The sequence below is a fragment of the Chenopodium album genome, chromosome 27 (genome assembly GCF_948465745.1).
Source record: "Chenopodium album chromosome 27, dcCheAlbu1.1, whole genome shotgun sequence".
Taxonomy (NCBI): Eukaryota; Viridiplantae; Streptophyta; class Magnoliopsida; order Caryophyllales; family Amaranthaceae; genus Chenopodium; species Chenopodium album.
The window spans coordinates 9,209,113-9,236,786 of NC_137860.1; the positions used below are offsets into that span (position 1 = coordinate 9,209,113).

The 27,674-nt window shown below is 32.5% G+C and overlaps 1 protein-coding gene across 2 annotated transcripts; it reads left to right on the top strand.

The window, feature by feature from the left end:
- Positions 1–625: 625 nt before the first annotated feature.
- LOC145621592 (diacylglycerol kinase 5-like) lies at positions 626–17,201 on the top strand. 2 transcript variants are annotated; one of them, XM_081676314.1, is made up of 14 exons: positions 626–801; positions 2,548–2,685; positions 10,265–10,486; positions 10,596–10,718; positions 10,820–10,948; positions 11,154–11,239; positions 11,607–11,730; positions 12,809–12,857; positions 13,804–13,886; positions 14,359–14,426; positions 14,515–14,592; positions 16,075–16,162; positions 16,399–16,515; positions 16,669–17,201. In XM_081676314.1, the coding sequence occupies exons 2-14, from the start codon at positions 2,638–2,640 to the stop codon at positions 16,993–16,995; spliced, it is 1,542 nt and encodes a 513-aa protein (XP_081532440.1). In that variant the 5' UTR covers positions 626–801; positions 2,548–2,637; the 3' UTR covers positions 16,996–17,201. The 2 variants fall into 2 exon arrangements, with proteins under 2 accessions (XP_081532440.1, XP_081532441.1); XM_081676315.1 differs by lacking the exons at positions 626–801; positions 2,548–2,685 and adding an exon at positions 8,946–9,083.
- The last annotated feature ends 10,473 nt before the right edge of the window (positions 17,202–27,674 follow it).

The following is a 27,674-nucleotide window of genomic DNA, read 5'->3' on the forward strand; positions in this document are numbered from 1 at the left end:
CACGTAGGATCTAATTTTCTCAGCGCTCCAAACAGGATAATAAATCTTAGTAGTAGCCAATTAAATAAGAGATTATTAATTTCTTTTAGAATTAAATAATCAAATGCCACATAAGCAAAATTGGCGAATGAGAGTTTTAAGTTTAAATTAATTAAATATTGAATATTATCTTTTAATATTAGGAATTTTTCCCCTAAAAAAAATATTAGGAATTTTATCTAAATATATAACAAATTTTAGTTCATAAATACAAAAAAAAAAAAAAAACAAATCGTACAGCTTCATTTAATTTACTTCATATCTCTCTATATTTTTCTTCCATAAAAAATCTGATTCGAATTAATAATCCGGCCTGAATCGAGTTTCGGTTTTTATACCCCTATAAATAAAGCCATAAAATAAAAAGCCAAATAAAAAAAAAAAGTTAAAAATAAAAAATACAACGCGGGGAAGTTTCTTATAAACAATGACTTTGTTTTTATACTTAACAAAAAAGATTTGATGAAATAATATTATAGTACGTGACCGTTAAGATTCGAAACTCAACACGGAACTTGAAAACTCAAAAGCCGCCCTCCCTCTTTCGACTTCTACCTAACATTCAAGAGTTTGAATTACATCAACTAACAGAAAATAAGGGTTTTGCTTTTTAACAAAAAAAACAAAAAAAAAAAAAACCTATATCTTTTTCAAGTCAAAAACACACAAATAGAAAAATCATAGTGGATTTTATACAACAGGTTTGAATTGAGAGTGGTAATATTGATATGATCAGAAAAAGCTCTACATCAGAAAAATCAGGTAAATTTTTTTAATTTCTTTTTCTCTTTCATATATCTTTATCTGTAATTTATCTTGTTTTTGTTTTGAATTTCCAGTTTCATACGATTGTCTGCGTAGTATGAGGTTTACTTCGACCAATAATCTATTAACTTTTATTTTCTGTAAGGATTAATTAGGTTCAGTTTGTAGTTTGTTCTCACTCAAATTTCTTAATCAACCAATAATATTGGTCTTGTTGGATTTGGGCCATTTGGCCGATTACAGAATTGTTGTTTTTTAATTCTTCTGATAAAATAAAGTTTGATATTGATACAGGAAAAACTAAAAACCCAATGGGACATTAAAAAAAAAATTTAAAAAAAAAAATAGGGGCAATTTTAGTGAAACGAAAGGCAGAATATAAACGTAAGAAAGTCGATTTAATTAATAGTGATATCTTCATGATTCCCAAATTCTATTTTTTTTTTAAGCGGGTTTGTCGGCATAACAAAAGGGCAAAAAAAGTAAGAGAGTTTATTCTTTATCATCGATCTTTTAGATTCTCACGAAGTAGCTATTTGATATGCCCTTGCCACTTGTTTTATTCCCCCTTTTAGAACAAATACACCATTAGAAGTCTTACTGAAAATTTTGTTGTATACCTTAGATTGTCAAATTTAAACCATAATCCTAAGGCTTTTTTTGTTCTATTCCAATAGTGAAACTAGATTAAAGCATCAAACGAGTCGAAAGGTTACAATAGTTATTCCAGGTTGTAAGACTAGTTTCTTTTTGTGAATGCCTCCGGTTGTATAGCCGACCGGAGGTCCAGACTCAAACCCTGACCCAGACCCGGGCCCTGAACCTAGCACAACCAACACCTCCCTATTTTGGTTTGTACTTGTGTGAACGCTACACCAACCCTATTGTTAGTAGGTTAAACATATGATGAAATTATTAGTTGTTTCAACATATTATGATATTATCTATGTACAAACTTTTTTATATGTTATCTTCTTAAGTTAGGTCATAGTTCACGTCCAGGTCGTCTTCACTATTTCTTAAAAAATATTTTATACTTTTTTATTTTGGATTATCCAATCTAATAAACCCCTTTTTAATCATTGTTATTAAAGTCACAACTAATCCAATAACTACGTACTATTGAAAAAGATTACTTATTTTAATCTTTTTTTTAAAAAATGATTTTAATTACATGTTTATACCTTTTCATGAAGCTATGGATATACATATAAAAGAGATTCCATTAAAAGGACATTGACGTTTTATCTAAACTTTAAAATCATAACTTAATCACAATTATATGTTTGTTATATGAAGTATAACATTAATGTCTATGATTTTATCACAACTTTTTTGTTTTTTAGAAAAAAACTGATAAAATGTTCCAGTCTTTGCTTAACTTTATCTAATACTATGAGTATAATCATATACTTCGTATTAGATTTTTGTTATAACTCATTGAGGTGGAGATTACTTTTAAGGTGCAAAGATCGAACAAGGTGTACAAGACTACACATTTTTTTTTTCCTTCTTTGTTGTTTTTTTTTTTTTTTTTATAAAAATATATATATATATATATATATATATATATATATATATATAATAAAATAAAAAATTATATTTTTAAAGTTGATTATATTTTTAAAGTTGATTAAGATTTCTTCTTTTCACCGACATTAATACAAGTTATTAATTGTACGAAGTAGATGCAACCAAATTTACCTTTATAAGTAAAAAAGTCAATGTGCATTATATGATCAGGCTATAAAAGATAAAAGAGAGCAGGTGGAATATAGATGTTCTTGGTGCTGCAAAATTAATAAGCGTTGGAAAAACTCTTCAACTTATCAAATGCATGGAAAAAGGGAACACATCAAGCAAATTTTCAGAAAACACAAAGTAAGTGACCTTATAAAAGATATGTTGTTTTTGTGTTTTTTTATTTTTGTTCTCTACATTGTTTCGTACTCTCTTTGCTCTCAAATGATTGTCCGATCTTCTTCTGCTTGAATGAATTCCATAAGTGGGGTTTGCTAATCGCTACAAAAACCAACATGGTGACATCTTAGAAGGTCACCCATCCTAGTACTACTCTCAATCATTGAGGCTCATGTCAATTTATGTTTTACACTGGCTATCCCTGAATTACCATAACCCTTATTTCTAGTGGCGGACCTAGAAATTTGACAACGGGGGACAATTTCGATAATTCAACTAACATCAACTTATTTTTTAAAAAAACGGGTACAATATAAATAATTCGGGTACATACTTGCTTAATACTAAAAAGTTACAATCCCAAAATCCATTAAATAATACAATTCGGTTGTACTTCTAAAATATCCTCCGAGTCATCATCAACAACTACTTCATCAACATTATCAACATCAATTGGTTCATCAACGTCAATTGGAACATCACTAGTGATTTCATTTGCCATATTATCTTGTGATTTCAATTTCTTAGCGAACATTTGCCAAAGATCGGATTGTTTTTCATTGTTTTAGCCTTTTTTGAAGAGCTTGCCATATCCTACTAATATTTTTTAAAAATATGCATCAATGTTCAATAACCTAATTGAATAACAATTCAATGTTCAATAACCTAATTTAGAAATTTACCCTAATAATTCAATTTACAAATCAATTCACTAACAATTCATTTAAAAATTTAAATGGAAAATTTAAATTTACACAAATATTGTTGCAAATTGGAGGGAATTTTGGTAAAAAATTAATATTAATGGTTGTTGGAAAAAGCAAATGGGGTAAACATTTTGGTACTAAAATTTGCCCATAAAAGACTATTATTTGGGGACGGAGGGAATATTACGTAGTAGTATTAGGAATCTAGGAAAATTACAAGTCAAAGTCAATATATCTAAATGCAATACCTAATATATATACTCCCTCCGTTTTTAAATACTTGCTCTATTTCTTCATGCGCGGAGTTTTAGAAGAAATTGAAGAAAACAATAAAATATAGAGGTAGTGGGGTAGTTGAGAGAATAAAAAAATTATAAAAAGCAAAAGTAGTGGAAGAATAGGAGGAGAGAGAGAATTATATTGGGTCCACTAGGTGTGAGATTTGAATTAATTACTGTTAAAGATTTCCAAAAAAGGAAATGAAGCAAGTATTAAAAAATGGCCTGAAATGAAAAGTGGAACAAGTATTTAAAAACGGAAAGAGTATTAGGTAGTAGTATTAGGAATCTAGAAATATTATAAGTCAAAGTCAATATATCTAGGTGAAGACTGAAGAGTTATGGGGAGGCAAAAAAAAATGAATTGCTAGAATTGCTTCAACTATATGTACTTCGATAAAAAGGCTGGATTGGGACTGGAAAATGGAAAATTAAGATAAAGGAAACCAAACAAATCGATTACACCTCTAAACCCTTCATGTTTGATTAATTGATTAGGTTACACAAAGGGATCTAAACTTCGAGCTCCTACTATAAGCTACTCTTCTACTTCCAACCTCGACTATCAATCTATCATTGTTGCTCCCCCATGAAAAGCTCTATCTCTATGTGTTCAATCCCTCACTGAAACCGGCTATGAGCTTTAGAAGTACGATGGCTATTTATAAAGAATTAAATATAGTCATGTATAGTAGATTCTTGTTACAAGCGTCCCAAGATATATTTTGATTACTTTGTCTACCTTTAATAATATGATAAAATATAGTCATATGGAATCAGAGGGGACCTTCTACTTGGGTCATTCGGGTCCCGACCCCCTGTAAATTATCATAATTAATTAGTTAATAAATTTAAATAATCTATATAAATTTATACTCCCTCTGTTTCATTATTAATTTCCATATTCTCTATATTATGTGAGTAATAAATGATAGAAAGTGGACATTAATAAAGAGATTGAGGGAGTATTGTAAAATATTGGGGCATATTAATTATTTTTAAGCAAGAGATTATATATTTAAATCCGGGTCCCTCTAATATTTTCGGCCAATATCCGCCACTGTATGGAATCTTGATATAAGTGTCCTGGGATATATTTCATAATTGCCTCACCGTTCAATACTCCATTTTAAATGAGTGCAAAGGAGCATTATTCCCTGTGATTGACTGGCCACCTAAGATAACTAGGCTATAAGAGTGAAGAGTCAGTGTGTGACTGTATGGTGTAAACTGTAGTGGAGATCGAGAAAAGTGGATAACAAATTTTTGTGTTAGAGAGAGCACCATCATAACGATAGTGATGTAGACAATTTAGGGCCTATTCACATTTACTGAGTTGAATTGAACTGAATTGAACTAAACTGATTAGAGCTGAACTGAACTGAGTTGAGCTGAAATGAATATTTTATGAGAGGAAAATTAGGAGCTGAACTGAACTGATTGGAGTTTAACTGAACTGAACTTAAGTAAATGTGAACAAACCCTTAACCAACATAATTACTCTGTTTAACTATATGGATATCCACACGTTTGTACATGTTATTTTTTTTTATCGTTACTCTCACTTTTTCTTCCATACTTTTCCTTACTTTTTCTCATTAATGATAAATTATCAAATACATAGTACGGAGTACAATTTTATGAGTATTAATGTTTGAGCTGCGAGCAATGTTTTTTCTTAACTCCTTATTTTCTGAATACAGACATTTAAAAAATATCCGGTATGCAATAAATATCATTCATCTTTTATCTCGGTTTGAATAAAAGTAGTCTATGTTTTATCAATATAATTATTCAAATCTCAATGAGTGAAAGTACTGAAAGATGTATATCATCACCTTTGTAATTTTTTTTAAACGTCACCTTTGTAAGTTTTATTCCATTGTCTATCTAGTTTTTTTTTTTTTTTTTTTTTTTTTTTTTTTTTTTTGAACGGGTCTTTCTAGTTTAATTTACAATTATAACAAGTTTTTAATTACCCAAAAAATTTTGAAATATGCTCCAAATCGACTAAAATTACCCTAAAGTTATCTGGTAAATTAATATTATTACTAGATGAAGCCGTGCGATGCACAGTTTGTTTGATTTTTTTAAAATAATTTTTTTTTTGTATTTATGTGCTAAAATTTGTTACATATTTAGATAGATTCCTAATATCAAAAAATAATATTTTATATTAATTTCAACTTAAAAATATCATTTGTCAATTTTTTGCCTTTCTATAATCTCGGGAACAATTTCCCATATATATATATATATTAGATTGGATATCGGGTGTAATGAACAGTTTTTGTTCCCGATTATTCTTACTTTTAACTTGAACACGGTTAAAAAACGATCCTACATGATTTTTGTTCTTCTGATTAAGGAAATTTCCTTGCACTTTCCTTGTATCCTCGTTTTAATTTGGCATTATTGTCGTGTATGATAACAACCTATGCTCAAGTTAGTGATTCTATACATGCTTCAAGCATATGTGTTGTTACTAAGCTGCGCACAATTATGTGTGCTTTATGTGCGCTATTTTAAGTTTTAGAGGGATAACAAAGGTAAATAACCTAGGTGATGTTAATCTAAATTTTATTATTACTTATATACCAATATATTGAAAGGCGTTTTAAGAACGTCTATATGTCACGAACACTTTTTACAATATAAAAATATATATATATTATATAAGTGCAAAGCACAAAGTTCAATTTTTTTTAGAAAGTATAAGATACTCAAAGAATAAACTCATTATCACAATATGTATACACTTTAACTATATCCGGTACCTCATCAGGACAAAAGGCATGTCAAAGTAAGGCATGGGCTGAACTTTTGGGAATATTATGATATTTCATTATGCACTTTCAATTATCAGCATAAGGATAATACATGAAAACCATAATACAATAATATATAACGTATGATCTGGGATATCGTTCAGACTAAACACTAGTTTATTTATTATTATTAAAAGTGTTGCTAATGCAAAATATGTGTGCCACGTTTCACATCTTTAAACACTATTAAAAATGTGTCATGTCACCTCCACGATATGTATTACATTTGACAACCAAAAAAGAATTGTTACAAAGACTTGAACTTGAGACCTGCAAGTTACAAAACTTACCAGTTACCACCTTAGCTCTCTATTTATTGTGCTTTTTACCTGAACAAATTATATTCACTTGTATTAGATGATTATTGTTTAATTGTACTTTGTGTTCACTATGTAATTATCATAACACGATTTAACAACTTTAATTTTGAAGTTCGAAAAACTTCGTATGAGTATTGTTTTTCGATTTGGTGAGAAATAACAATTTGAGGGCACCATGAAGGGTACTATAAAAAAAAATTCAACTTGTCCACTAGTTTGAGGATGATATGGGAGACCAAAACGTTGATTAACTCCATGCTTTCTCAACATCCTTTGAAAGGCATTATGCACGAAATCGGAACCATTATTGCTAATCACCGCTTTAGGGACACCAAATCTTGGAAAAATAACCTTTTAGAACATCTTTATTACCGCCTTGTGATCGTATGTTGGGGAGGCGATAACTTCAACCCACAAGTTAAGAGAATGCCCCGCAGGTGACTAAGTGTTGATCACGAGGAGAGAGAAGTGATGATATACATTAATATATTGAAAAGAAATAAAAAATAGGGATTAGGTGGTGATGACCAAGGCTTGGCCATGACCAAAACCAAGCTGTTGGACAAAGTTTTGTAGAGCACCACGTGAATGTTAAATGGCTTGCATCTCCAAGTTGCCAAGGGATTTTGTTTCTAAAGATTAAATAACGGTAAAATGCATGGGGGAAGAAGTCATTATATGCATTTTACATGACCAAATTTTTTTGGACATCCATTAGGGGCATTAAAATGACAGTGATCATAAACCTTGATTGGTTATTGATGAGGTGGAATAGTAAATAATAATAAACAATTTCACAACCAATTGCTTATAGAAAATAATGCCTACTCTAGAAAATACTAATGTAGAAATATGAGGTCTACAAGGCACGATCAATTCGTGGCACATTATTATTAGGAAATTTTGTTTTTTTTACCACCTCACAAAAACACGAAAATCTCTTTTACCACCTCCAAAAAAAAAAAAGTATTACTTTACCACCTCATAAAAAACACGAATATAGGTTTTACCACCACTTAACTGATTCCGTTTAAGAATCCGTTAAGTGGGCCCATAAAGCCACGTGTCGTGTTATTATTGGCCAAAAAAAGAAAAAAATAAAAAAAAACTCTAAAACTACCCAGCCACCACCCAACCCACAACTACCCCCTCAAACCTACCACCGGCGGCGCGGCTCCACCCCCTCCCTCTCCCAACCCACCTGAACGCCCCCTTCCCTCTCCCGCAATCGACCCAAAAACCACCAACCCACAACCCTCAATGACCACGAATCCCCCCAAAATAGCCACGATTCCGGCCACAGATGGCCGAAATCGGCCGGTTAAGGCCACTCAGCCTTAAAATCGGCCGATTTCGGCCATTTGTGGCCGAAATCGTGACCGTATTAGGGAAGGAGGGTTTTGGGTTTGGTGGTTTTTGGGGGTGTTACGGTTGCGGGAAAGGGAGGGGGAGGGTTTAGGTGGGTTGGGGCTGGTGGTGCGACGCGGGTGGTGGTTTCGGGGAGTGCTGTGGTGAGTTGGGGGGGAAGGCGGCGGTGGCGCGGGGGTGGTGCTGTGGTGGTGGCCGGAGTAGTTTTAGGTTTTTTTTTTTAATTTCTCTTTTTTTTTGAACAAATAAAATGTTGACACGTGTTACCATGGGCCACACTTAACGGAATTTTTGGATGGAAACCGTTAAGTGGTGGTAAAACCTATATTCGTGTTTTTTATGAGGTGGTAAAGTAATACTTTTTTTTTGGGAGGTGGTAAAACAGATTTTCGTGTTTTTGTGAGGTGGTAAAAAACAAAATTTCCTTATTATTAAGACAACCCTATTCGACAATTGATATGAACAACTACATTAATATATAATTATGCTTTATGAAGTGTAATCCCTACATCAGCTCCATGTTACAATTAAAGAACTCAAGCAAAGTTATAGTGTGAACTCAATAATTTAATAGTGATTAACTATGTATGGCATATGCTAATCATAATTAGTAAAGTCCAAAGTCAAGACTCAAGACAAAAAAAAGTCAACGGCAACGAACAACAACCGTGGAGGCTCATGTAGTCATATTCATTCATTCCACTTTCCTTGAACATCTCCATTCTCCATTACTCATTTTCATGTTCCCCTTTTCTCTCTCCTCCCCTGTAATTTCTAAATTGCTAACCTTATAAATATTTACGTCTCTGCCTTTCTTTGATCACTTTTTCTCTCTTCTTCAGATACCTCGCTTCTTAGGTAATTCTCTCTCTAACTACCATTTTTATGTCGTAATTTAGATCTTTTCTAGCTTTTTTTTTGTCGCCGGAAAATTCATTTTTTCCTTAAATTTATTTTTATGTTTCATTTAATTATGCGTCGAAAATTTAAAATACGTAAATCATTCAAGTTTTTCTTCTGTGGTGAGCATTCGGTAACATTCTCCGCATTTTTTTTTAATTTTAGAATTTTATTTTTATATGAAATTTCTGCGAAAGTAGGTGATGAATGTGATTGATGATGATTTTTGCGTGTTTTTTGTTTTGTACTGTTGAAAATGATATGCAATTGTGTAATTATGTCACAATTATGATATTATTATAAAATTTATTGATGTCTATTTTTTGTTAGAATGTGTGATCTTACTGCATTGATTCTTTCTAAGTTTGCTGCATTTTTAGCATTAATTTGTTGCAATTTTAGCATTAACTAGCCTTTTGGCCCGTACAATGTACGGGTTGTTACTTGGGTTAATCATATTCATAGTAGGTATGCTTTTATACAAAGTAATTGTTTCATTTCTAAAACTTAAAAGAAAAAATAGTGAGAACATGAAGGAATTTAGTTAGATATATATACATGAAAGAATGTGGGATATGAAATGACATATTAATTTAAATTATATTTAAAGTCTAGGATATGAAATGACATATTAATTTAAATTATATTTAAAGTCTAGGATATGAAAAGACAATTTTTATAAAAATTCATATGTTTATGTAATGTATACTAATTAATTGAACATTATTTTATTATGGTGAAAATGAAACACTTTATTTTCTTACTTGAATTAGCAAGTTGCATTAAGATTTAAATATACATATTAAGAGAGGTGTCATGTGGCATATAGGGTGATGAGTGACTTGTGAATTGTGATGCCATGTGTCATATGAAAAATTTGTGGTTTGTGTTTTTAAATACTAAGTATAGATTAGTGTATATAACTCTATAAGTAGCTATAAAATGTAGAAACGTAGACGAGATTCAATTTGAGGTAGTATTATTGAGATTTTAATTAACTAAACTAGTTGACGGTGATTGATGGTGTTGTACATTATTTCGGTTAAAATAATGCCTAGTAATCTGGTATTGTAATAATATGTGCTCGGGTTTTTAATTTTGATTATAGTTTCTTTTATCATGGTTGCGAAATTCTGCAGTATAATTTCAATCATAGCATGGGGGATCCGGTATCCGAATCAGAGAGACAATTAAAGGAGTTTTGGATTCCTGATTATATACTAAATCAAGATTTTAAGCCTGAAGGCTGCTCATCTGACATTCCTGAGTGTCCTGTAATTGTGTTTGTCAACTCGAAAAGTGGTGGTCAGCTTGGTGGAAATCTTCTTGAAACATATCGTTCATTACTAAATACTAATCAGGTGACCGATTAAACTGGAATTTGTGCTCGAAATTTGGATTCCAAATGCAAATTTAGAGCAGCCACATCTGGATTTACTTGCCTGAGTTTACTATGTTGTCTAAATGTAGGTGGTTGATTTGTTGGAACAAGCTCCTGATAAGTTTCTAAGCACACTCTATCTTAATCTTGAAAACCTAAAGAAGAAGGAAGATGATTTGGCTATAAAGATCCAGGAGAAACTCAGACTAGTTGTAAGTCTATGCTACGATAATTGATTTGTGTACGTTGCTTGTTACCTCTTTAGAGATTGTTGCCCAACATTACTGTTCATTAACGTATGCTTGCTCATTAGGTTGCCGGTGGTGATGGTACCGCTGGATGGATTCTTGGAGTTGTTTGCGACTTGAAGTTGTCTCATCCTCCCCCTATTGCTACCATGCCTCTTGGAACAGGAAACAACCTTCCTTTTGCATTTGGTTGGGTAAATTACTTTTACCTTGACGTATTGCCCTTTGGTACTAATTGCTTTTGTACTATGCACGAAAAAGCCTCCTTTGTTTAACAGCATGAGCTCTTCTTTGCTTTTTTTTTTTTTTTTTTTTTTTTTTTTTCCTTTTATTTTTCCCTGTTCCTATTATCAGCTGTAGGATTTTATCCTTAGTCTAATGTACTGTCATCACTTGCAGGGAAAGAAAAACCCAGGTACTGATCAACCATCGGTAAAGGCGTTCTTGACTCAAGTCATGAAGGCAAAAGAAATGAAAATTGACAAGTAAACTTTCTTATCCTTGCTGTATATTTAATTTTACTGTTCTCTCAGTCTGTAAATAATGGGAAAATATGTATAGAAGTATTTAATATGTACTCTCTCCATTCTTTATTTTATTCATAATTTCCTTTTTGCTTCATCCAAAAACATTGCACATTTCTATCTCACCGAATTTGTTATTTGCATGTCAGTATCTCAACCCATGTTTAATCTCTATCCTAATATACCACTCTGTTCTCTTCCCCGGTCTGTTCTACTGATGGGATTAACGGTGGTCATCTCAAAGTTTATAAATTAAATTTTTCATCAATTATGTGTAGTATTGTATAATATGTATATAGATGCTTTTCTAATTTGATGTTACTTATAGCTGGCATATCCTCATGAGGATGAAGATCCCAACTGAAGGAAATTGTGAACCGATTGCCCCTCTTGAGTTGCCACATTCACTACATGCATTTCATCGTGTTTCCCCAACAGATTCTTCCAACATGGTACCTTTATTTATCCTTCCCCCCTCCCCCCCTCCATCTTAATTTAACCGTAAATAACAAAACAAAAATTGTGATTTTACTACATTTCGTGCTGAATGTGCTTGTGTATTACTACCTCTTTTTTCTTTAGTTGACACGTATTCCTTTTTAGGAAGTATTTTGTAGTTTACAGGTTTCCATTTTGTGTTAGTTTTATATTTTGCATTTTTACCCTACTTGCTTTATCATTCTCTCTCCTCTCCTTAATATGCGTACCTTAAGTAAACACATCAACTAAATAGAAACGGAGGAAGTGTTTCTTATCGGGCAGTTTTTATTTGTTTTCTGGTTCACTAATTTCTTTTGCTGTGCTGGATATATATATTTTTAAAATTTGTAGTCAGGGAGATATGAAATGGAGTGAAAAACCTACAGATGTCGAAACAGAAGCTTTCATACTTCTGAGATACGAGAGAGGTGGGAGGAATGCACTTTGCTGTGTAAATGAGAATTATGTTTGTGTTGCTCATGTTGCTTTGCATTATAATGCCCCAATGATCCTGTAAATACGTTAAAAATTTGGTATATGTTTCTGCTCTACATAAACACAAGTACCCTTGATAATCTCGAGAGGCCAGACTTTTGCTTTATTGATTTCCTTTTTAATGAGTTCTACCAAGTCTTGGCAGGACAAAAAAGTAGGACCATTAGTTTCAAGGTCATGCTTTGCACGTGTACTCTGTAGAATATCGGTCGTCTTAGAATTATATTAGTTGTTACTTGTCACTATGCGAATTTTTTTATTATCAACAATTTTACCCATGGAATATTGCCACTTCAGCGCTTAATTTAATTTACTTCCTGCTTATTACTTGTAAAGACCATGCACTGTAAGTTTACAAAAAGAAGATATGACAACTTTACTGCATGCCCTTCCTTGTTTTAAGCTTAAGATCTTATAATTTATGTTCTTTGTTAGTGACTCTTTGATTCTTCTACCTCATTGGTCTGATACACAACTATGGTTCCTGTTAAACTAAATTATGAAGCATTAAAAATGTTCAGTTCTCATGAGCTCTTTCTATTTGATGCTTTCTAGGAAGGTCACCTTACATTCCGTGGTGGATTCTGGAACTACTTCAGCATGGGTATGATGGTGATTTTTGTTTCTCTCTTTCTCTTATTTGATTTGATTGTAAAGTATTCCATGTGAGAATTCCCCTTCTTTTCCAATATGCATGTAAAGTTTTTGTCACCTGGCATTTCATTTAAAGAACCTCTTTTTGGTGCAATTGTGGTTATTCTGGCACTGAATTATATGTTTCATATGGCGATTGCTGAATTTTTTTTACACTTGATCATTGTTAAGGTACACCAATGTTTTTAATTACCATGATTATTTGCCCTGATGAACAAGTGATCCTAGCTGCATTAGAAATATATATATGTTTATTTACTTATTCTACATGATTCTCAATGAGTGTAAAATGGAAGAAGCCATGACCACTTATTCTTTTTTCTCTTAACTTTTGTTGGCTCCTTTTTTGCATATGATTTCTTTGACCTTCCTATATAGTATTCTAGGGAATGGTGATGCACTTATTCACTATTTTATCATCAACCTGTTAAATAAATTTTTAGGCCAATTTTATTTTTTTCCTTATGGTTTCTACGAAAAGGTTGAAATGGGATGATGTCTTACTTCATTGATATAGCTTTTATAGGTCAAAAGATTAGATACCCAATTGCTGAATTATGTTACCCTGCCCCCTTCCTCCATATGATGTTACATTGGAAAAACTTTATGTATATTTGCAATGTTGTTACTCTGGCGTGTAGGTTGTTTTTCTCACTTTAACCCGTTGCTGATCAATTAAGAGAACAACCTAATTTTCTCCATTGCTTTACTGTATTTATTCTTCTGTTACTGCATTGTTTACTCACCATCCTCAGTTCTAGCAGTGTGTTTGAAATTTTAGAAGTGAACTTTCTCTTCTTTGATATATATGCAGTATTCATCTTGATTTGCAGCTATTTAACCTACCATTTTTCTTGTTTTCTGATATTGTGTTCTTTCTTGTATCAAATTTACAGGAATGGATGCCCAAGTGTCATACGCATTTCATTCTGAGAGGAAGTTGAATCCTGAAAAGTTTAAAAATCAGTTAGTCAATCAGGTTTGTTGTCTTCTATTTTTATGTTTGCATAATGTACTTGTTACTGAATATATCAGCTGAGGGATGTGGCTTCCCTAATATTTTGAGGCTATGTTGATGGTAGATAATTGACCATAGATGCTAATAGGCATAAAAGGAAAAAAAAAACAAAATATTGGGCCTCTTGGAGTTGAATCTGCATGCATCAGTCCATGATTATAATATATACCACTCTTATAAAGTAACAATAAGCATGATATTCAAGCAGCAGCTTTGAGCTCCCCTTATATTTCATTGCAGATTACATGCTAAAGTTGATAAAGGTTTACTAGATGATTCTGTTAGATTTAGGAAAATAAGCACTCATGTCTCTTTGTATTTTAAAGCTAATAATCTACTTTTATTTTAGCGTTCAGTTTTTTTTTTTTTTTCTTATTTTTTTTTTCTTTTGGCATATATTGAGCAACATTGAGTTGACCTTTGTCATTTGCAGAGTACATATGCGAAACTTGGGTGCACACAAGGCTGGTTTTTTGCTTCCCTGTTCCATCCTGCTGATAAGTGAGTATACTCTGGCTGCTCTTTTAATAAGTTACTAATATCTGTTCTTTGAAATTTAATCAGAGGTTTTTTTTTTTCTTTTCCTTAGGAATATTGCACAGCTGGCGAAGGTGAAGATCATGAAGAAGCCTGGTGGTGAATGGGAAGAAATCCATATTCCTCACAGGTAAAACGGAATTCTATTTTAGCAAAGTTGAGATAATCACTGCTGGCGTATCTCATCCCTCTGCATTGTTATCTGTAGTTTTTTCCTCAGCAAAAATGGTATGAACATCAGAAATGGATGGAAAGAAAACTAAAAAGAGAGAGGGGGAAGGGTGTTATAGTTTGGAAAGTAATCACATAAACTTGTGTGTTTGAGGGTTATAGTAATTGGTACCATAGGTTATAATGGAAACCAATACCCTCAAGTAAAGGTAAATGTTACCTAGACCCTCTAACCAAACACTTAATAACAGTAATGAATTTATTTAATGGTTTATTGAGAATCTGTTTCTGGAGTAGAAAATACCCTTACCAAACATGCTATTAAAGTATATGGAGTTATACTTAAAAGAAACTTTGTAAAAAATTACAATTTAAACCTTAATGTGATAGTTTTATTTTGGCTCTTAACTTTTTGATGCTCAGCCGAAGGCTGCTGGTGGTAAATTTAGCTGCACATTAAAGTCCTAGACTCTTAGTATTACATTTAAGCTGAAATTTTAATATTCCAAAAATACGGCTTAAGATTGAGTCTTCAGCAGTGCTAGTGAAGCTTTGAAGAATAGAAAAGATGCTAACATTCACGGTATGTTGTTGATCAGAGTCTTTGTTGGTAAGACTAAAGATCTTCTCCTCTTTCCAAGTGATAACTCTCCTATATTGATGTTGTTGTCCCTAGATATGCAAAATGACATTTGGTTACAGTTTTAGTTGCATTCTTCTGTTGTATACTAGAGCCATACCAGTGTTGCATATATTCAAAACAGGTGCTTTTACAAGGCTTCCATTAATAAAAATATTTGTATTCAAATATATGCAGCCAATCCCAATAAAAGTGAGGCTTTAGTTTACATGTGGTTGAAAACACATCAAAAAATCAAATGTCCTTTATTTTACTGAAAATGATTTTATTTTATATTAAAATGATTTTATTTTATTTTATTTTTTTTGGGTTCATGATCTAATTATCTAAAAAAGTTGTCTCGGTTAACTGTGTCTCCATTGTCTTTAATGATTGAAATATACTTAAGAACCCGTATTCTTGAGTTATGCCTTTTTCTCTAGTCAATTTGTACTGCTGTTAACTCAATTTATGACTTTATGAGATACGAGTACCTTGGTGCTTTTGTTACCGCATGGTGAATTTGTTTGCAGTAGGCAATTGGTTTTGAGAGTATTCTGTAAAATGATATAGATAACTGACTATTGGCTTTGATTGTCCAGCAGCTATTGAGCAATCTAACTTTAGTTTCTTACACTATTGTATAGTAACCATAAGTTATTGAGATCAATGCATATGACATCACACAATTTGTGTGTTTGCATCATAATTACTCCGTATCATGCTGTATATAAAACAGCTACACTCTGAAAAAATGTGTAACAATTCATTTTATCCTAAATATTGGCTAGCCAACTAACCATTATTTTTTTTAACCTACAGCATCAGGTCAATTGTATGCCTTAACTTGCCAAGTTTCTCAGGCGGACTAAATCCTTGGGGGACACCAAACAAGAACAAATTACGAGATGTTAGTCCAAACATACTTCTTGAGATATTATCTTGATTTTTTAACATTTTCGCTTAGTTTTTGAATGTTCCTACACTTATCATATTAGTTTGTTTCTAATATGTTAAGTGTAGGAACATTCAGAAACATGCTGGAAGGTTCAGAGCAAAAAAATAAATAAATAAATAAAAATCCCTTCTCTCACTTATTTTTTGGACAATTCTCATGTAAGCCCTTTGTTTAAAACTGGTGTGCAGAGAGAGTTGACTCCTCCGTATGTTGATGATGGCCTTATAGAAGTTGTTGGTTTTAGAGATGCTTGGCATGGGCTTGTTCTACTAGCTCCGAATGGCCATGGGACTCGTCTTGCACAGGTAAATTATATGTCCTGACACCAGAAAGAGAACAACATATTGTTTGCATTCTGATTCCATTGGCAGATTTGAGGATTTTGTGTTCAGCACAGTTTTATCCTTTTTTACATTTAACTCTTCTATACTAATTTTGGGTAAAATGTACACTTTCAGGCAAAGCGAATCCGTTTTGAGTTTCACAAAGGTGCTACTAACCATACCTTTATGAGAATTGATGGTGAACCTTGGAAACAGCCTCTACCTGTTGATGATGATGCTGTTGTGGTAGAAATCTCGCATCATGGTCAGGTAAACATGCTTGCAACCCATGAGTGCCGTGCAAAAAGCATACGTGATCCATCTTCATTACATTATAGTGCGACTGAGGACGACGATAACGAAGATGATTCTCCAGCTGCAGCTGGTGAAGAGTGGAGCAAATTTGGTGCTGCTAGCACTTTCAGAATTCCAGATGAAGTTGACTTATCACATTTAAGCTAGGTCCATTGCCCACCTCATTGTGAATATCACCAGGCAGTTGTGAGCAAACTCTCAGGGTGAATTTAATTCTTTAGTTGCCATTTATACTGGTAATTGATTGCATGTAATTTTTTCCAAATTCATTATTATTCAGTTATATAGATGTAATTGTTGTTTTCCTCTAGCAAAGACGTAAATCATGGTATGGTATTGGTTTCCATTTTTTATTCTCCAATGGTTGAAAAAATCAACTGGAGAGCACAATCAAACTTCATCTTTAATTGACTGTGATTCTGATTTTGTACAAAGTATGAATTAGAACATCAATTAGCAACCCTCTTGATGAAGAATGAGACAAACAACTCTATTATGATGTTATAGTAATCCAAGTCTGTCTTTTCGAGTTTTTGCTGGCAGTGCTAAAAGGGATAACCGAGTGTTCTAGGGAAACAAGTAACAAACAAGACAAGTAGAATGTACCGCGGGAAACTCGATAATCGGTAGAAAAACCCACCAATCCTCTATAGAGTAATCTTTGATAAAAAAAACAATGTACTTTACAAGCTTTTAAAGCACCATGAAAACTTCCACCTTAAATACACTCCTTCCCAGTTCCCACACATAAACCAAGTGTGTTATGGCTTTTATATTTGAGGCTCTCTCTAGACATTTCTCTGAATCTTTTTTTTTTTTTTTTCTAGCAGGTATACAACTCTTCATAAAAAGCCATAACTTTTCTATTTCTTGTCCAAATCAAGCTTATAACTTGAGTCATCTCAATATCATGTCTAGTTTTTGTGAAATGCTCATTCAAAGTTAGCTCTTAGCCATTAATCATTGCTTAGTGCTAAGCACTAAGCAATCAACCCATAGCTTAACTCTCAAGCTATGCATCCTTATGCCTTGAACCGTTGTTCACATACACCTTCAAAACCAGCTAGCAGGTGCATGAGTAAACCTTGATCATATTGGGCTTTACTTTCTTTACCTTACAACAATGATATTTATAGTAAAAATAATGAATTATAACTTAAAGTAAATATAAATTAAGTTTAGTAAAAATAATTTTAGTTCAATAAATAACCTTTTAGCAATAATAGTTAGAAAAAATAATGAAGTGTAACTTCAAGTAAATAGTATAAAGTTAAGTAAAAATAATTTAAGTTCAATAATAATATTTTAGTTTAGCAAAAATAATTTCCATTTGGAGTAAATATGTTTTAATTCAGTAAAAAAAAAAAAAAGTAAACTCAAACAACAAATATAATGAGATATCATTAGAACTACGTATAATGATAAGTAAGTTAAATTAAGTTCGGTAAAATAATTTAATTTCAACAAAATTAAATTAAATATTAATGAATATAATTCAAATTAAGAAAAATACTATAAGTTTAATAAATTTCAGGTGGCATATAATAAACAGAGTTTTGTTGGACAGTGACAAACGATCCCCGCATGTAATTAATTATTTACCAACATTCGCATTAGGTCGTTTATATATATATATATATATATATATATATATATATATGTATGTATGTATATATATATATATATATATATATATATATATATATATATATATGTATGTATGTATATATATATATATATATATATATATATATATATATATACATACATATATATGTATGTATGTATATATATACATATATATGTATATATATATACATATATACATACATATATATATACATATATATATACATATATATATATACATATATACATATATATATATATGAAATACATTAACTCTGATAATTTTTTTCCCCCTTAAATGTGTTATATTTTTTCTCTTCCATTCTACTCTCTTGGGTCGAAATCACATGAACACTTTTGAGCTTTCATACATCAACTAAGCACGCATTGTGTGCATATTTTCAGTAATACTAACCTAGTGTCAGAATAAGTGCATCACTTCATTTAAATAGTCGTATCTTAACAAGTGCATCAGCATCACATCATCTATTGTCTTCCTACTTTAAGTATCAAAGTACCTTAGTGGATGGAGTTGAATATTTTTCTTGCTATTATAACTAGTTCCTCTATGTGGTTATAGAATCATTAGACATGCAATGACTGACTATTCATGATCAAACAAATGATTGGAGAAGCTAGAATCCTAAGTTGAACACATAGGACATTGGATAGGTCAATTGAATGGATTCCTTTGTAGAGAGTCTAGAGCACATCATACCAGTGGTGGATCCAGGAATCTTCGGGTGTTGGGTCACTACCGTATACTAATCAATAATTAATGCAAGAATTTTAAAAAAACTAATAACAAAAACAAATACATTCCAAAAGTATTAAATATCCATATTAGAACCACATAAAAAAATAAATAAATAAAAAAACTACAGTTGCTCTCTACGAGTTTTCCTGTTTTGATATGGATCTTTAATATCATTTATGTCAACATTCAAAAACATATCTCTCTCTATATAAGTAACCAAGCAATCATTTAATACTTGATCTCCCATGCTATTACTCAATTTATCTATCTTTCACTTGCGTCATTCCATAAAATACTCTTTCATGAATTTCATGCTTTCACATCTCAACAAGTTTCATGGAAAGCTCACTAAGACTTTTCAAATTCCAAAACCTCTCATCATTTCTCATAGCAACGATGAAATTATCAAGAGAATAACCAAAAAAATTCAATTCATTACTAGGAAATTCATCAGGATAGAATTGGCAAGTTGGATCAAATTTATTTTTTGTCAAATGAAGCAAAATGATTAGTTGGATAAAAGTAAGACATACATACAACTAGTTCCTTAGCTTACTTACCTCCGAGAATCTATTTAAAAAAAAAAAAATGCAATTATCCAAACTAATCAATTCCAAAAAAAAAACTAATCAATTCTTAAAAAAAAAAAAAAAAAAAAAAAAAAAAAAAAAAAATCAGAAAGCCTAAGTTCTTAACTTCATATATTAAATATGAAATCACATATTTTACTAGCCAATTGTCAATTTATAATATCAAATTCAAAGAAAAAAAATCAAAAATTTAATATTATCAATTCCTAAAAAAAAAATCAGAAACCCTAACTCCTTACCTTGATAAATTTAATAACAAATCAACAATTTCAAAGAACAAACACACTAATTGATCAGATTAAATAACATAAACTACTCAATTAAGCACAAAATTCAACCCTACAAGTCAACAATTAGTGCATAATACGAAATTAAAAACTAGAAACTCAACTGGGTAATTAAGTTACCTACAAGGTTGTAGGAGTGGAGATGTGGAGGCACTGAGTGGCTGGAGACGTTGTATGGTGGGCGGTGGCTGGAAGGTGCGGCGGCAACGGTGTGGAAGAAAGAGAGAAGAGAAATGTTACCGTTCAGTTTTTTTTTTCATTCAATTGTTTCGTTCAGCCTTTCAGCGTAGTTTTGTTTTGTTTTTTTAATTTTTTGTTGGGTCACGTGACGCACCGTGATCAAGGGTGGGTCCGCCACTACCATCATACTAAATGGCTTAGAGCACATTCTTTTAGACTTATTTTTAAGAATTTCAGTAGTTCAATTTAATTCAAATTAAGCTCCGATCCATTCAGTATAGTTAGGTTTCCTTTAGTTCAATTTATTTTATATCAATTTAGTTCAATCAGTTTATTTCAAATCAAACCAATTAAATTCATTTTATCATAATAATCATTCCAATCAGACCAATTTACACCAATTTTATCATAGTAACAACAACAACAACAACAACAATAATAATCCATATTATTTTACCATAGTAGAGAACCCCAAAATGTGTCTAGACATATTCACCAATACTTATGCACGCTTGCAAAGCCCCCTTGCAAAGCCCCCGGGCCGGATGGTATGCACGCTATTTTTTACTAAAAATTCTAGCACATTGTTGGTGATGACGTTTTTAATTTTGTTAGCAATATTCTTCATGGTAACTCTTCCCTAGAGTATGTGAATAAAACTAATATTGTGTTTATCCCGAAAATTAAATCCCCAATTAATGTGTCGGATTTTAGGCCAATAAGCTTATGCAATGTTCTGTATAAATTAGTTTCAAAAGTGATTGTGCTCAGACTAAAGTCAATTTTGCCGGAGGTAGTTACGGAGAACCAGAGTGCTTTTGTGCCGGGTAGACTTATAACTGATAATGCTCTCATAGCTCTGGAACTCTTTCATATGACGAAAAAGAGGAGTAGAGGAAGAAAAGGTACAATTGCTTTGAAACTTGACATGAGTAAAGCTTATGACAGAGTAGAGTGGGGCTTTTTGAGGAAATTGCTTCTGGCGATGGGTTTTGATGGTAGATGGGTGAACTTGATAATGCATTGTGTGATTCTGAATCATACTATTTCATTATCAATGGCAGAGTGTGTGGTGTTGTTTCCCCAAACCGGGGCTTGAGACAAAGAGATCCCCTTTCTCCTTATTTGTTTATTCTGGTGGCTGATGCTTTTTCTCACATGTTGCATAATAAAGTGCAGAGTAGAGAGCTTCACGGGGAAAAAGCAAGTAGAAACGGGCCTGCTATATCTCACCTTTTGTTTGCAGATGACAGTTTGCTTTTTGCTAGAGCGACTCGACAGGAATGCGAAGTGATAGTTGATATTCTCAACCGCTATGAAGTAGCATCCGGGCAAAAAATTAATTATGAAAAGTCGGAGGTGTCCTTTAGTAGAGGGGTAAGCATTGAGCAACAAGGTGAGTTAGTTGGAGTTCTTAATACGAGGCTAGTCGACAGGCATGACAAATATTTAGGAATTCCCACCATAGTAGGGAGATCAAAGAAGGTTATTTTTGGGGCTATTCTAGACAGAATTTGGAAGAAATTGCAGGGATGGAAGGAGAAATTACTTTCGAGGGCCGGGAAGAAAGTGTTATTGAAAGCAGTCATTCAAGCTATCCCGACATACTTGATGGGCGTGTATAAATTCCCTTGCTCAGTAATCCAAGAGATCTGTTCGGCTATGGCAAAATTTTTTTGGGGTCAAAAGGGTTCTCAACGGAAAATCCATTGGAAATCATGGGACACAATGTGTACTTCGAAGTGCCTAGGAGGTATGGGCTTTAAGGATTTGGAGGTCTTCAATATTGCTCTTCTTGGAAAGCAAGCGTGGAGACTAGTTCGCAATGAGGGCTTTCTTCTTGGGAAAGTCATGAAACTATGAAAGCCAAGTACTATCCGAATAGTACTTTCCTTGAGTCCTACTTAGGCCAATCGGGGAGCTACTCATGGAGTAGCATATGGAGTGCGAAGGCTCTTTTTAAAGAAGGAGTCATTTGGAGGATACGAAATGGAACCAATGTGAATATTTGGAGAGACACGTGGGTTGCCGATGAGGAAGGACATTTCATCACAAGTGCGGAGGTTGAGGGGTTGAACCAAGTGAGTGATCTTGTGGATTTTTCGAAGATGGAATGGAATGAGGAACTCTTAGCTGCAACTTTTAATTAGAGGGATAGGAAGTGCATTCTCTCTATTCCCTTGAGCATGAGAGCACCGAATGATGAGCTTACTTGGGCATTCTCAAATGATGGGGCCTATTCGACCAAAACTGCTTATATGCTAGGTAAAGGATGCAATTTTGATGATTTCCACCAAGCTTGGGTGGTGCTATGGGGTTTGGAGGCTTCAACAAAAGTTCGACATTTCCTGTGGCATGCTTGTAATAATACTTTACCTACAAAGCAGATTATCTTCTCACGCCATACTATAGAGTCCCCTGCTTGTCCTTGGTGCAGCATCGAAGCAGAGTCATCAGCTCATGCTATCTTCTTCTGCAAGAGAGTCCAAGACCTTTGGGAAGCTACTGGATGTTTGGAGGCTTTACCTCAGCCTGGGGAGAGTATGTGCGATCTGGTGGTCCGTTGGAAACACCTCGGGGTGAAAGTGAAGCAAAAAGCTGCTTTCCTTGCGTGGATTGTGTGGTCTGAGCGAAATAATAAGGTTTTCTCGGGTGTGTGTACTCCAAATGACATTCTCACTGCTAGAGCTCATAGACTCGTAGAGGAATTTGGAAAATTTAGCAAGCAGGTGTATGGCACGCCTACCCGAGAGACAAAGCCCAGCAATAACAAATGGCTGGCACCTCCTGCTAGTCTTGTGAAGCTGAACTCAGACGCATCCTTATGTGACGAAGGGTGGGTGGGGCTTGGAGTTGTTGCCCGTGATGAGGAAGGTAGAGTTCTTTTCTCAGCAACAAGAAGAGTTAAGGCACATTGGTCCCCGGAGATTGCAGAAGGTAAAGCTTTGCTAATGGCAATGAGGCTAGCTCGAAAGTTTGGCTATAACGAAGTAGTACTAGAATCAGATTGTCAGGTTCTAGTTAACAGGCTCTCGAAGGGAGTGGTTTTTAAATCTGATTTTGATAGTGTTATTGAAGATGTTTTGTCTATTAGTTGCGAATTTAAGTCCTTTTCATGGTCTAATGTTAAAAGGGATGGTAATTATGTAGCCCATCACCTTGCTAAGCTAATGCCGTTTGGAGTCAAACAAGTCTAGGTTAATCATTGCCCTGAAATGTTTGCCCCCTATGTACTCTCGGACACTTTGTCCCTTAATTAATAAATGCATGTATATATATATATATATATATATATATATATATATATATATTTATATATGAAATACATTAACTCTGATATTTTTTTCCCCCTTAAATGTGTTATATTTTTTCTCTTCCATTCTACTCTCTTGGGTCAAAATCATATGAACACTTTTGAGCTTTCATACATCAACTAAGCACGCATTGTGTGCATATTTTCAGTAATACTAACCTTGTGTCAGAATAAGTGCATCACTTCATTTAAATAGTCGTATCTTAACAAGTGCATCAGCATCACATCATCTACTGTCTTCCTACTTTAAGGATCAAAGTACCTTAGTGGATGGAGTTGAATATTATTCTTGCTATTATAACTAGTTCCTCTATTTGGTTTTAGAATCATTAGACATGCAATGACTGACTATTCATGATCAAACAAATGATTGGAGAAGCTAGAATCCTAAGTTGAACACATAGGATATTGGATTGGTCAATTGGATGGATTCCTTTGTAGAGAGTCTAGAGACACATCATACTAGTGGCGGATCCAAGAATCTTCGGGTGCTGAGTCACTACCGTATACTAATCAATAATTAATGAAAGAATATTAAAAAAAACTAATAATTAAAACAAATACATTCCAAAAGTATTAAATATCCATATTACAACCAAATAAAAAAATAAAAATAAAAAAAAACTACAATTTCTCTCTACGAGTTTTCATATTTTGATATCGATCTTTAATATTATTTATGTCAACATTCAAAAACATATCTCTCTCTATATAAGTAACCAAGCATTCATTTAATATTTGATCTCCCATGCTATTACTCAATTTATTAATCTTTCACTTGCGTCATTCCATAAAATACTCTTTCTACACTTGTCGTTGCAACGGGAAGAGTTAGAACCAACATCAAAAGCAAGTACACTCGTTCATGAATTTCATGCTTTCACATCTCAACAAGTTTCATGGAAAGCTCACTAAGACTCTTCAAATTCCAAAACCTTTCATCATTTCTCATAGCAATGATGAAATTATCAAGAGAATAACCAAAATAATTCAATTCATTACTAGGAAATTCATCAGGATAGAATTGGCAAGTTGGATCAATTTATTTTTTGTCAAATGAAGCAAAACGATTAGTTGGATAAAAGTAAGACATACATACAACTAGTTCCTTACTTACCTCCGAGAATCTATTTCAAAAAAAAATAAAAAATGCAATTATCCAAACTAATCAATTCCAAAAAAAAAAAAAAAAAAAAAAAAAAAAAAAAAAAAAAAAAATCAGAAAGCCTAAGTTCTTAACTTCATATATTAAATATGAAATCACATATTTTATTAGCCCATTATCAATTTATAATATCAAATTCAAAGAAAAAAAATCAGAAATTTAATATTATCAATTCCTAAAAAAAAAATCAGAAACCCTAACTCCCTACCTTGATAAATTTAATAACAAATCAACAATTTCAAAGAACAAACACACTAATTGATCAGATTAAATAACATAAACTACTCAATTAAGCACAAAATCAACCCTACAAGTCAACAATTAGTGCATAATACGAAATTAAAAACTAGAAACTCAACTAAGTAATTAAGTTACCTAGAAGGTTGTAGGGTTGGAGTCGTGGAGGCACTGAGTGGCTGGAGACGCTGTATGGTGGGCGGTGGCTGGAAGGTGCGGCGGCAACGGTGTGGAAGAAAGAGAGAAGAGAAATGTTACTATTCTGTTTTTTTTCATTCAATTTTTTCGTTCAGCCTTTCAGCGTAGTTTTGTTTTGTTTTTTTAATTATTTTTTTTTTAATTATTTGCTAGGTCACGTGACGCACCGTGATCAAGGGTGGGTCTGCCACTACCATCTTACTAAATGGCTTAGAGCACATTCTTTTAGACTTATTTTTAAGAATTTCAGTAGTTCAATTTAATTCAAATTAAGCTCCGATCAATTCAGTATAGTTAAGTTTACTTTAGTTCAATTTATTTTATATCAATTTAGTTCAATCAGTTTATTTCAAATTAAACCAATTAAATTCATTTTATCATAATAATCATTCCAATCAGACCAATTTACACCAATTTTATCATAGTAACAACAACAACAACAACAACAACAACAACAACAATAATAATCCATATTTTTTTACCATAGTAGAGAACCCTAAAATGTGTCTAGACACATTCACCAATACTTATACTTCATATTATATAGACGTGACAACGAAAGCAACAAAAACTTTGTACGGTGTACAACGCGGTTAAGCTTCGTAATATACTAAACACATAAAACAATTGTTTTTGTTTGTACTAATTTTAAACAATTGCTTATCTTGGTACTAACACTTAAAACATTTGTACTCGTGCTTCTAATAAGTAAATAAATTATACTTCCATCCAACAAATAAACTAACTAATACAACAAGTACATACTTGATCAGTTGATCCATAAGATTCGAAACGCAAAAGGAAACATAGAAACGCATTTACTTGATAATTAGGTTTCGAAATGTAATACAAAACCAAAGTCACCCCAGTACGATTATATTCTTCTATGTTCTAATAACACTAAATATTTACACAAGAGTTGAAATTTTATGTGGGTATATAATACATCCAAACCCTTTCTATAATTATGATAAATAAGCTACTGTAGCGTAGGAACAGTAACTTTGGTGCTACTGTAGCTTAGTAACAGTAACTTTGGTTACTGTTGAAAATGAATAGTGGTGTTACATTTTTGCCCTTGCAATCACGTACTGCTTTCTTCTTTTCTCTTCTGTTGCTGCTTTCTTTCTCTCTCTTCTATTCCCTCTTCATATCATTTTTCTCTTCTGTTCTCTGCTATTCTTTCAGTTTCTTCTATTTTAGCTCTTTGTTTTCATAAAATTAAATTTTTTTTCCATTTCGGATCATCTTTTTTTTGTGTTGTTTTTTTCCCCTTTTTGTTGCTATTATTGATTTCTTCTACCATTTATTTATGGGAGTAATTGATTTTGTTTAATTATTTATGGGAGTAATTAATCTTGTTTCATACTCCGTTTAATTGCGTTTCTTTAATTATGGGAGTAATTAATTATGGGTGTAGTTAATTTCGTGTTTTTTTTTTGCTGTTTTTCAATCTTTGGATTAGCAGGAGTTATCAAAATTTTTTTTTTTTGGTTTCTTTCTGTTAATTAGAGAGTGATTAATGATTAGTTTCATTTAATTTCTGTAATGACTAACGATTAATTTCTGTAATTTCTTTTAATGTCGTTTCATTAGTTTTGGGACTAATTAATTTTGGTTTAATTAATTTTATTTTGCACTTATTTTTTTTTTTTTTTTTGACAAGAAGAGAAAGGATTTCATTAATGAAAGATAGCCAAACGGCACTTACAAACAATTCCGAGGAAATCTAAAATTTCAATACAAATACAATTCACCTTAGAACTAGTTACATCGCAGATTTGATCAACGATCGCCTTTATAAAAATCTTCATCTGAAGCAATACAATCTGTGAGTTAGCACTAATTCGGCTTGAGATCCACATATGAATAGTTGTTTGGGTGAAAAAACTCATATGGCCTTCTAGACACTTTTGGAGATTGTGAAACCCTAAATCTTCAAACTTTGACAGACGAACAAACAAATAAATTAAACCTAATAGTAGATCAAACTTCATCATAAAGATGTGATCTTTTATTGAAAGCAATTAGAAAGTTTTTTTGGGGCTTACCACCGGTAAAAATACCGATGGAAGCCCCCTACAAAAATTTACAATTGAGATCAGAAGAAAAGAGATGGAAGAGAAAGAGAGAGAAGGAGAAGATTGAAGGAAAACCTTCAAAAAAAGAAGAAAAATCCAGCAATGGAGGCTAGAAAAACCCTCCCAAGGGAAAAACCCTAGAGGGAACAAAAAAAACCCTCCCAAGGAGAAAATCTAGAGGGAACTTGTTTATTTTGCACTTATTTTGGATTAGTATGAGTTATCAATTTTATTTTATTCTATAATTATTTTTTTGTTTTTGTTTTACTTTTTTTTCCCCTTTTGTTAATGAGTGAATGACTAATGATTAAATATTACACGTATGATATAGATACAAGTGATGATCAATGTTAATTTTGCATGTATATGGTTTTGCTTTTTAATTTGTG

What these genes read in the sequence shown, in the direction of transcription:
- LOC145621592 (XM_081676314.1), top strand. Translation starts at nt 2,638, where the DNA reads ATGCATGGAAAAAGGGAACACATCAAGCAAATTTTCAGAAAACACAAA. An exon ending in CAACAGATTCTTCCAACATG is followed by an intron (nt 11,731 to 12,808) that starts GTACCTTTATTT and finishes GATGCTTTCTAG; the next exon opens with GAAGGTCACCTTACATTCCG. An exon ending in CTGTTCCATCCTGCTGATAA is followed by an intron (nt 14,427 to 14,514) that starts GTGAGTATACTC and finishes TCTTTTCCTTAG; the next exon opens with GAATATTGCACAGCTGGCGA.